This window comes from Zingiber officinale, chromosome 5A (genome assembly GCF_018446385.1).
Source record: "Zingiber officinale cultivar Zhangliang chromosome 5A, Zo_v1.1, whole genome shotgun sequence".
NCBI classification, from domain to species: Eukaryota; Viridiplantae; Streptophyta; class Magnoliopsida; order Zingiberales; family Zingiberaceae; genus Zingiber; species Zingiber officinale.
The window spans coordinates 88,491,398-88,503,711 of record NC_055994.1 but is presented as its reverse complement, the minus strand read 5'-3'; the positions used below and the strand labels follow the sequence as shown (position 1 = coordinate 88,503,711).

The window sequence follows — 12,314 nt, the reverse complement described above, 5'->3', positions numbered from 1 at the left end:
TGATTATTTTGTTTGTACACGTACTACGTGACTCATATGAAACCACGGGTGCATGGATATTAGCTTGTTAATCATGATCATAAATAATTTAAAATATTTTGAGAACAATTTAGTGACATTTTCATTGCTTTAAATTAATTATTCAAGGAGTAAAAACACAAAAGAATTTGTTCATGACAATATACTGATTTTTCTTTTTCTTTTTTTTTTAAGTGATTCCATCATGATGCTCTCTACTCTCTCTTTTCACTGTTGGAAATCAAAAATAAAAAAATAATAAACAATTGATCTTCATATACAATTAGTTTTGTGCAATAGAGGTGTGCGTGACCCATAATGTTGAACAAGAATAATACATTATACAACAAGACTCAGCTTCAACGAGAGCTTTTTGGGCATATCAACTTGTATACATCTCGGAAGAAAATGAAGAATTTGAATCCAATGCTTTCTTCGCAAGGTTGCGCGTCTCTTCTTTCGAGGAATCTTGCGATATCCGAATAAGCTCCTTGATTCCTCCACCTCGGATGAGATCAAGTGCATTGTCCTCTGCAAAAAAGATCATTCTCTTTAGAAAAAGAAATTGGTTAAGCCTAGAAGAAAAACAAATTGAAAAGTTGAATAAAATGTCTATGAAATATAGGAGGAAGCATTGACATTTGCGTTCTACAAAAATTCAGGGAAGGATAAAAAACTAACATGCTCATGAAGATATTGGATCTATATATGTAGACTCAATTTGTCACTAATTTGATTTGATTTCTTCAGATCAACAATGACAGTTGATTAGGCACAGGCAATTGTTTGTGACTCTACATTCTAAACTATGTAATTAACTCATCAAACTGACAATGAAGAATATCACAACATAGTAAAAAAAAAAAAAACATTTAAGAAATGAAGGGAAGATATTGCTTTGCTCCTATTAGATTGCAAGTGAAAGAGAGGCAAATAAAGAAATTTGTTTGGGCGGTCTCTTAAGCAATTACAGAATTCTATAATTCAAGTTACATTAAAAAAGAACAGAAGGATTATTGTTCTAGCAAGCAGATAATGCAATAACCAAGTGATATCTAAACATAGAATATAGGACAACAAAAAGCCAAACACCTAGTTCATAGGAAAGTCTTAAAAAAAAGGTTAATTCATAGCAAATGTACCATTTTGTGCTAAATGGCATAAAGCGAGCTCAATATGCCGTCTAGTTGAAGCTGAATATGTAGATGAGTTGGTGATCATCCAGTATAGTGCTCCTTCTTCAATAAGAACTGATTTTCCTTTTTGATATCCTTTAGGATAGAAAAAAAAAAGACTTAAGAATAAACTTATGAAGAAATATCATGCATATTTATACGTAGGAATTACAAAATTTTAGAAACACAAGCTTCTTAGTTGTACTTGTGTTCAAAGTTCAAACAAATGTGTACAGAAAGGGTTAATGATTGAAATGCAGACTTGAGCATTGAAAATTATCATTTGCTATACTCTTACATTAGTATCTGTCATTGTATTATATGCAGCATCCATGCCATGCATGAGAGGAAGAAAAAAACAAAACTTCAAATAATTCGAAGGTTATGCGAAAAATTTAGCAGAACTTTGCATTTGCTATTCAACCAGTTCTCAGATTCATAAGATGTTCCCGAAGTCTGTGTTGCCATTAATAGTCTAACCCTCTGATCATTCATCTTGAGCTTGTCTATGATTTTCATATCTTCAACTTTATGAAATGCAATTAAAGAAATTCAGGTGAGTGTTATAGACAAAAAAAAAAAGGTAATTCTCATCATTTAATAACCATTATGAGAGTAGATGACTGCAAACGTGTAGTGAAATAAACATACGGTAATAAACATGCTTCCATGAACTTGTGTTGACATGAGATAATACTTTTATTAAACGCAGAAGTAAATAATATATGAACCTTGAGCAATTCCTCGTGATTCACATTTTGCAAAGTTTGCAAAACCTCTGGCAACCTGAGCTATGACTTCACTATGTCCGGACTTAATCATTTGCAGAAGGGCTTTGATGCCACTGTCCTTTTTCAACATCACATGCAATTTCTCTGTTTATCATAATCACATAGAAAGAAAAATCTGAATTTGGTTAAAGTATAAATAGATATAACCAATGATAATTTACCCCCTAATAAAGCAAATTTCATCCGTAATAGCCACACGTTCCTATTGCTAATGATTGGTTTGGTAATTACTCGTCCTAAAAGCTTAAGTGCCAGAAATGATAACTACAAAAATGATAACTAAGTTCTTCACGATTATCAAATTCCTTCTCAACATCTGTTTGAATTAAGCTTTGATAATTGCTATAGTATGAAATTTGGGGTTCCTAATTGGTTGAGATTACACATCAGTTGCAGATATAGGTCTTCCCTTATTTTGTCATTTTGTTTTTCCTTTTCATGAAATCAAATATATAAGAATCATCTTCTTCATGTCTAGTCTGTGATATCTTCAAGCAACGCATGCACATATACAACCTCATAAGCCAGTTTGATTCCTTCATTCAATAGACCCAATGTGGTTTGACCCTTTCTCCGAATCCCACACTGACGGGAGCTTCATATACCGAACTGCCCTTTTAAAAAACTTGTTTTGCAAACAATTGAACTAAGTTATTATCTGTGAAAAGTTACTCATAACTATTACAAATACATTTTTATAAATGTTACAAAAGAAGAAAAAAAATAAAGCTAAGTTACTTTCTGTGAAAATTTACCTGAAACTATTACAAATAAATTTTTATACAATGCTACAATAAAAGAATTAAAGATAAGTTACTCTGTGAAAATTTACCCAAATGAAAAATATTGAAACTAAAGTGGAAATAAATCGATAGAGGCTGAAAGTAAATTACAATATCAAGAATAGGCAGGAATTACATTTTCCATCCTTGTTCTCTAAAGAAATATTTGTCAAAAGTTAACAAATAAGATATTGCATAATTTTTCATAAGTGCTTTTCTGAAGAGTATCCAAGGCATAGAAATCACATCAGAACCAAACTATAATTGCAAAATGACTATTGCATTGACTATATGAAGTACTAATGTGGTAACTACATATTTGGTTAGTCAATTTGCTAGGGGAAACAAGGTAACAAATAGAAACTAAACTATATTTAACTGAAAATAAATAAGAAGAAAATATAGGGATAAGTTTAAAAAATTAGGTTGATAAAACTAGTTTCTCATTAAGTTGCTTATGAGAAGGTAATTGACAAAATTATATAGAAACCTTACCATTTCCACATAAATTAGCAATTGCGCCAGCAATCATCCGAAGAGTTTGAGGATCTTCAGTTTTTGATGCAATATTTGCAAGTAACCTAGTTCCCCCTTTGCTTACTATTAAACTTTGATTTGAACCTACAACAGACAAGCAAATCAATGAAATAATGTTTAATGGTTCATCAAAAATTGACTAGTAAATTTAGTGATAATGCTCAAACAAACATATTATATAATCAGGAAGATACTCCACATGTTGGAATGCAGAGGCCAATCTAGTCAAACTGTAAATAGGCATGGTGTTTCCAATTATATTTTAGAATGGAATGTACCTAGATGCGGTCAGTGTAGTGACAATCAAGATTATTTGTTTTGAACTTCAGAAAGTATGAATAAACACTTTGAGAAGAGTCAACTAATGCAATGAGATTTTTTGTTCAACCTCCTAATGTTTATATCCTAGCACCTTTAACCCTGGTGACATGAATCATTGATCTAGTAGATTAAAATTTATGCTAGCATCAACTGCAACCATAAAAACATGTGAATTCTTACAAAAGATTGTTCATTAAGTTTCATTCTAAAAAGAAACGAAAGCAAACATTGGATTGTTAAGTGAGACTTTCCAGGATAGTTTAGTGTAATTAAAAGAAGAAAGATCTAGATTACTAGAATAAGCAACCATACATGATCTCTGTACAAGTTCATGCTACTGATTGGAAGGGCCAATTAGCTGTAATGCAGTGACAACAAATACTAAATCTGGATAGCATTTCAGCATAGCCTATATAGTTAAGTACATTGATAAAAAAAAGACAGCCCAGAGCATGAAGCTCCCCCTAAGGCAAGGTCCGGGGAAGGTATATTGTCTGCAACCTTACCATGCTTGATATAAAGATAAAATCAGATTGGTATATTAATGTTGACAATTGATACATTAGAACCCACATCTTACGAAAACTTGACTAGCAGGATCTAAAGAGCTCATGAAAATTCTCACAGAAATAAAACCAGAGTAAAATGGAGTTAGATATATCCATTTTCTGATTACCATTCATAGCCAAGTTAGCTAAAGCACCAGCAGTAATTCGATGAACAGTTGCATCTTTTGATATTTCGAGAAGCATGAGAAGAGCATCCAGGCCTCCTTCCTTGACAATTCTTTCCTGATTAATATCTGCAAAATTTGCAAGCAAGCAGCTGAGACAAATAAATGCATGGGAAAATGGAAATTTACAGAGAGGATATATCATTAGCATTTCCATATTCATACTCAAAAACATGTGTTAGCTTTGGAGTCTCTTGAGTAAATTTGTCTATCATATTCATGGATCCTCTGAATTCAAACTTAACAATGACTAACAGATTAAAAAACCAGTTTAAATGTGTGGGAAAATGGAATTTTTTTGTTGGAGAGTATAGTTTACTTTATTCTTGGAGATTATTGATTGATTCAGATGTAAGTCTTGCATCAACTTGATCCATACATATACACAGATGGGGAATGTGAAACCTCTATCTAGAGGATAAAAAGACAGCATTGAACTTCTATACTTACATGATTAAAGAATAATGGAACACGGTCACTAGATTAGAAAATATCACCATATAGAGCTCACCCTTTAACTAGAAGACCACTACTTACCTTCGGCAGCAAGATTAGCAACCACCTTTACTGCATGGATTTGCACATCCAATTCTTCAGACTTTAACAAAGGCAATATATTTGATAGACCAACTGAGAACAAAATGAAAAAGAAATGCATGTTACACACGCACAAAAAATGTGTATAAAAAATCTCTTAATTCAAACAATAAAAAAAAAGAAAAACTCACCTTCTTCAAAGATTTTGGAAATGGTATCTTTTTGAGCAGATACACTTTCTCTTGACTTGTGAGACTTGGACGGATTTTCAAAAGGCAAAGTTGAACTGGTTGAATTTTCTGCCCAATGGGATCTTTTAGACTGTAAGAAGCAGTTACAACAGAAAGGATGGTTAAAAACACAGAAATAAATCTTTGAAAAAAATTAGATAAGTTACCCCATTTTCTGCATTTCCATCAATCAAGAATTTTTTCAATTTCACAATTTCACCTTCAAGGCATCTTCTTTGTCTTTCTTCGTCTAAAAGTTTGTCTTTCAAAGATTCAAGCTCTTTATTTAAGAATTCCTACATTCTCAAAAAAAAGAACAATTTAGCAATACGCTACACAAACTTTTTTTATCACATGTTCCATATCCTTCTTTATAAAAAAATAAAATAAAATTTCTATACACCATAAAATTCTTGTGGTGCATGAATAAATGTCAACTGCAAGATTCTTGTTCTGTATTCTCACAGCTAAAACAACCTGATCTAGAATAACGTATGTACAAAATATACCAGAAGAAAATTTTACTAAAACAGCATTTAGGTGAAAACAAAACATGGTAATAGATTAATTTGTATTACTAGTGAGAGAACCATAATAAGTGTATATACTCATTTCTTGTACATAAGATTTATATAACTGATTAGCTTTAAATTCTTGTCTCTCGAAATTGATACTGAATGAATGTGCAAATCAGATAAATCTCCATAGCCCATGTTATTTATAGGTGATATATTGCTAATTTATGAGTCTCAATTGGAAACATGGTGGCAAAAGACGAATACGCTCACCCCCCAACCCCCCGCCAACCCGTCCCAGGGTCAACATGGAGAAGGTAAATCACGAACGGCTACTAGCCTTTGGAATAGTGAATAGCATATAAGGGAGGCATTTACCTCGACTATGCCGAGATTCGAACCCCAGATCTCATGGTGACAACACCTCATGCGCTAGCCACTAGACCGTCCCGAGGGGACTCAATTGGAAACATGATAATGGAGAAGTTTTAGAGATTCTAACAAGTAGAATAACAACTAAATGTATAAATTATCACTTCAGAAAGATTGGGGTGAAAAAGTTCAGTTGAATGGAAAAGAACTCATACAAGTACTAATTTAATCTAACAAGGTAATATTGATAAATGCATTTTCATCATCATAAAGCAGTGTCAGCTCCAACTATTCAGCTAGATAAGTCTTATACTCTTAACCCTCCATCATAAATATTGTGTGTTTAAAATATAGAAGTGCTTTAGCGTTCAATATGATGGTCCTGCCCTATTAACATGAAATGGGCCTTTTACAAGATTCTTTGTTGATAACAATGCAATTAAGTAAAGATGGGAAAAAAATTTCAAATTATTTAAGGAACACTCTACAAAAATACTAGACTTAAAATGCTGAAAATTATAGCAATTTTAGGAAAATATATTTGTTTGTGATATTAGACTGAATAAAGTTAAGGAAGCATTAAGGAAATAAAGGTAAAATATAGGTTCAAGCAACATTCTTAATGAAATTTAAAAGAGTTTACAAGGTCAAGTCAGTTAACTAAATTAATAAAATTTTGCAAATTAAGATGCCCAAAGGAAAGTTTGTCAAAGATATTAGATGAATGTGACAAATTATAGTGGGATCAAATTGGTGACTCAAATCATGAAACATTGGGAAAGAGCTATGAGAGGAGAATAGAAGACAGTTTTAACGATCAATTTGATTACACATCAGAAAATTCAAACACAGATGTCATTTATTTGATAAAACAACCAAAGTAAAATCATAGAAAAAAGAAAGTTTTACATATGATTTTAGTGATTTGAAATAAGCTTGTAGTAGAATCCTCGACAATTATTTCAGTGGGATTCAAAGCTGAAAGGAATATCTATTGATTTAATGTCATAATAGGTATCATGATATAGTTAGTACTAGTCCAAGAGCTAGGGGCCTCAAAGCTTAATGGATCAATTTTCTCACCGAATTGTATCAGAGCAAACTAAATCCTAGGCATGGTAAACTATAGAATATGGCTACCAGCATGATATTGTAACCACCACTGAGCTTCACATGTCGTCAATTATAGATCTTGCATGTCACATCCCATATTGATGAGAGAACTAACTTATCAAAGCCAACTACTAGACCAAAATGTTTAAATCCAAGATAATGGTAGCTACCTCATCTAAACTTATAAAGCTCCTCTATTAGCCTACACAGTTATATAATGTTGATGATGATATTGTGTAAAATTATAAAGATTTTTCCTACTGTTTTAAAATACAGAATAAAACAAGCAAAAAGTTAATGTAGAAAAGTTTATATTTTTCAAACGGATGGATAAGGGTTTGCAGCAAAGCTAAAAAAGAAACTTAATTGTGAATGTTTAGGCGTAATCAATATAAATACAATACTTATTAGAATAAACAAGTTGAGTCAAAATCTAAGATTGAAGGTGTGAAACATACAAAACATTAAGGAACCTTACGTAATTGGGATTACAACAAAAACAACCAAGCCTTATCCCACTAGGTAGGGTCGGCTATATGGATCATTTTACGTCATTGAGCTTTATCTCTTATTATATCATCATCAATACTTAAATAAATTTTATCTTATTTTATTGTTACTAGCCAAGTTTTTTTTGGTCTTCCTCTTCCTCGTTTGATATGCGTGTTTGTCATAATTTCATATTTGCCAAATTGGAGCATCTACATGCCCATACCATCTTAAACGTGTCTCTCGGAATTTTCTCTCAATAAATGCAACTCCAACTTTCTCTCTAATGCTCTTATTTCTTATTCTGTTCATTCTCGTATGTCCACACATCCACCTTAACATCCTCATCTCTGTAACTCTCATCTTCTTCTCATATGCTCAAGTCATAGCCCAACATTCAACTCTATATAAGATAGCAGGTCTAATTGCAGTTTTGTAAAATTTTCTTTTAAGTTTTAGAGGTATTTTACGGTCACATAAAACACCCGACACTCACCTCCATTTCAATCATCCTGTTTGTATTCTATGTAGGACATCTCTCTCAATCCCTTCATTATTTTGCAAAAATGATCCTAAATATTTAAAGCTCTCGGTTCCGGGCAACTCGTCATCTCCTATCTTAACAATTATCTCATTATATCTAATATTGATAAACTTAAATTCTATATATTCTGTCTTTATTCTACTAAGCCTAAAACCTTTTCCTTCTAGTGTTTCCCGCCAAGATTTGAATGTATGCAATGAGTTCGTCCATAATTAGTGTAAAAAGATAAGGACTTAGAGTTGATTCTTGATGTAATTCTATCTTTATTGGAAATGCTTCAGTTACTCCGCCTGAAGTCTTTACTCTAGTTGTTACATCCTCGTACATATCCTTAATTAGTTCAATATATATTACGCTAATACCTTTCTTTTCTAAAATTCTTCATATAATTTTTCTTGAGACTCTATCATAAGTTTTTTTCTAAATCAATGAATATCATGTGTAAATCTTATTTTTGCTCTCGAGTCCCGATATTTTTCAATTAATTTTTTAAGATGTATAACTTCTATTATCGACCTTCCAGGCATGAACCCAAATTGATTTTTGATCACCATAATCTCCTTCCTTAATCTTTTTTTCTATTATTTTTTCCCAAAGTTTCATGGTATGACTCATTAGTTTAATACCCCTATAGTTTGCACAATTTTATACGTCTCCCTTGTTCTTATATAAGGGAACTAGAGTACTTATCCGGCATTGATCAGACATTTCTTTTCGTTTTCAATATCATGTTAAATAATTTTGTAAGTTATTCAATACCTTGTTTTCCTAGAATCCTAGACACTTCCATACCTTTATTGGAATATCATCTGGTCTAATGATTTTTCCATTGTGCATCTCATTTAAAGCTTGGTCTACTTCTGAAATTTGAATTCTACGATAAAAATTTAAATTTCTATGCTCATTTGACCTACTTAAATTACCTAAGTTAAGTTGATCACCTAAACCATCATTAAAAAGTTGATAAAAATACTTCTTCCACTGCTCTTTTATTTCTTCATTATTTATTAGCATCCTATTACATTCATCTTTAATACATTTTATTTGGATAAGATATCTTATCTCTCACTTTAGTTATTCTATAAATGTCTCTTTCCCCTTCTTTTGTATCTAATTTTTAATATAATCGTTCAAAAGTTTTACTCTTTTCTTCATTCACTATTCTCTTAGATTCTTTCTTAGTTATTATATGTTTTTTAAGTTTTCCTTATTTTTACAAATATATAATTTCTTTTAAGCTATTCGTTTTTCCTTCACTTTCTCTTGTACTTTCTCATTCTACTACCAAGATTCCTTACTTAGTGGTGCATGTCTCTTTGACTCGTCGAGTATACTCTTAGCTACTATTTTCAACTTTGATACCATCTTATCCCATGTATTAGAATCACCGTATATTTTACCTAATGTTTGTACTCTACCTTTTCCTTAAATATATTTTACTTCCTATCCTTTAACTTCTACCACTAAATTCTAGAAATCGTATATATTTTTCTTTCTATTGTACTATGTTTGAGATGTATATCCAACACTATTAACCTATGTTAGATAGTTAAGCTTTCTCCAAGGATGACCTTGTAATCTTTACAAATCTTTCTATCCTTCTTCCTAACCATAAGAAAGTCAATTTGCGATTTATTATTCTCACTTTTGAACGTGACTAAGTGTTCTTCTCTTTTCTTAAAAAACGTTTTAGCTAATATAAGATCATATGTTATCGCAAAATCTAATATAGTTATCACTTCCTCATTTCTCGTTCCAAACCCATAACCCCATGTCCCCTCTCATATTTCTCATTTTTCACTCTGACACACCCATTTAGATCACCTCCTATTAAAATCATTTCATTTGACGGAATATTTTATAATATTTATCTAAGTCGTCTCAAAACCTTGATTTGATAGTTTCATCTAATCTTACGTACGATGCATATACACTAATTATGTTCATAGTTTCTTTCACCACTATTATCTTAAGGGTTATAATTTTATCCCCTTTTCTAACTACTCCTACAACTTCATCCTTTAACGAACTATCTACAACAATACCCACTTCATTTATTGCTTTACTCTTTCCTGTATACCATAACTTAAAACCCGAGTTCTTTTACTTTCTCGCCTATCCATTTTGTCTCTTGTACATACATAATACTAATTTTCTTTTAATCATCGTATCTACTACCTCCATTGATTTACCAATAAGGGTTCCTATGTTCCATGTTCCAAATCTTAGATTATTAGTTTTCTTATCATATTTGTTCTTATCAAACCTATGATATGAGAACTCTTACCTATTTAACACTACACCCAAGGTTTAAAATCTCGAACTGTGCCAAAGTTTCGGTCCCAAACCAGAACAATACGGTTTCGGTATCATATCGTATCGTGCCGATACTGTTTCGGTATTTTTTTTATTTATATATAGTAATTATTAGATAAATATGTTTATTGTGTATAATTTAAAAATAAGTTATATGTTGATTTTATATAAATTCTCAATTATTGAACTACTTAATATTGTTAGAAAAAATAATTAAATATAATTTTATTTAAAAAATTGATCTATCAATAACTTGAATTAAATTGATACATTATAATATGTTACCTTACTAATACCAAAAGGAGTGGCGTGAATCAGATGGAAGCATTGGTTCTTGTAACATTCTACTTAGGTCAACTCCATAATTCTCCAATGCCCAAATTAAATAATCATCCCATGACATGCAATATTGATATTGATTTCTTCACATGTCCATCAGCGTGTCTCGATTCATCACTGGATGTTGGATTTGAACTGGCCCCGCTGAAATCGGAATGGGTACAGGAACGGGCACGGGATAAGGATAAGGATAAGGATTAGCATACGTCCTCAAGCTCTAGTATGATGGATCACCATATGATGCATCAGAGTTATAATAAAAAGGTTGCGAATATGATGAACTTCGACAAGAATCAATCTCAACTAAACTCTCCCGCATATCTTGATAATTATGAGTTTTTTTTTATTGGTCACCCTTATATCGACGTTGATATTGAATAGCGTTACTTCTAGCTCCATGATCATAATCTTGAGTTGCATGTGTGTAATCTATCTCACATGTCCATGGATCCGGTGCTAGAGTAGGGGGAACATAATTTTTACCACTAGATGCATCACCACTGTCATCACTTCTATGAATATTTGCACTGCTATCAACATCACTATCCTCATTTCGAACTTCTTGTCGGACCACAATGTCAGAAGGTAATGAAGTTTCATCACTGTCATCATGTTCTTACTCATCAATTGCATCGAGTGGATTTTATCTAATGCTCAATTGACCCCTTCCCGTAAAAGCAGGAGGTTTACCTTTTTCTTTCTTGTTAATAAAAATTGCAGGAACTTTGCTTTTGATTTTGCCTTTATCTATGGACTTTGGTTGGATTTGGGGTTGGGATGTTTGAGAATGTCTAGACCCAGATCCAGAAAATCGAAATTCTTGATCAAATGCTTCATCATTATCTTCTTCCTCACAGATATCTCCTCTAGCTTGTATTTTTTCAATTTGTTGAGTAAGAAATTGAGATGGTCGTGGTGGGTCTCCTGCTTCATCAAGTAATGGATTCTCAGCCTCAACAGCGCTCCACCAATCTATCATTGGATCATTTTCAGTTTGGACAAATCCAATATCATATGGGTCTACATCACCAGACTCTTATTCTTCATTCTCTTTGTTATTGCTCTTAGTTGAAGACGCATATTATAATGAACGTAGACCATCTTCTCCAAGCGACGATAAGAAAGACGATTTCGTACTTTTGTATGAATGAGGGAGAAAGTTGACCAATTTCTTTCACAACCACTTGAAGACGTTGTTTGTGAAAGAATTCGTACTGCAATCTTTTTCAAATTTGGAGCTAATCCTCCATATTGCAACCACCACTCAGTTTAAGATAAATAAGAACAAAATTAAAATAGTATTTATATTTGTTGACGATAATTAGTAATAATTTTTACTATACTTACCTGCATCCATTTTATATCTGCATGGCACTGCAATAGGATCACTAAAAGAACCATATGTCTCTCAAAATAATCGACTTTCATTAATAGTCTCAGCAATTGATTCTCTATTTGTATGTAGTCTTGATATTACATGTCTGAGAGCCACTAATAAATTA

General features: G+C 32.0%; 1 protein-coding gene across 1 annotated transcript in view; it reads right to left on the bottom strand.

The window, feature by feature from the left end:
• Positions 1-242: 242 nt before the first annotated feature.
• LOC121979765 (kinesin-like protein KIN-UA) overlaps positions 243-12,314 on the bottom strand; it is a 30,889-nt gene continuing 18,817 nt past the window's right edge. Inside the window, exons 16-23 of the mRNA XM_042531758.1 lie at positions 5,292-5,420; positions 5,086-5,215; positions 4,895-4,987; positions 4,301-4,426; positions 3,262-3,387; positions 1,925-2,068; positions 1,161-1,289; positions 243-549 (exon numbers count right to left, since the gene is read on the bottom strand). Of these exons, the coding sequence (XP_042387692.1) occupies positions 401-549; positions 1,161-1,289; positions 1,925-2,068; positions 3,262-3,387; positions 4,301-4,426; positions 4,895-4,987; positions 5,086-5,215; positions 5,292-5,420 (1,026 nt within the window). The 3' untranslated portion in view covers positions 243-400. The remainder of the gene's footprint in view (positions 550-1,160; positions 1,290-1,924; positions 2,069-3,261; positions 3,388-4,300; positions 4,427-4,894; positions 4,988-5,085; positions 5,216-5,291; positions 5,421-12,314) is intronic.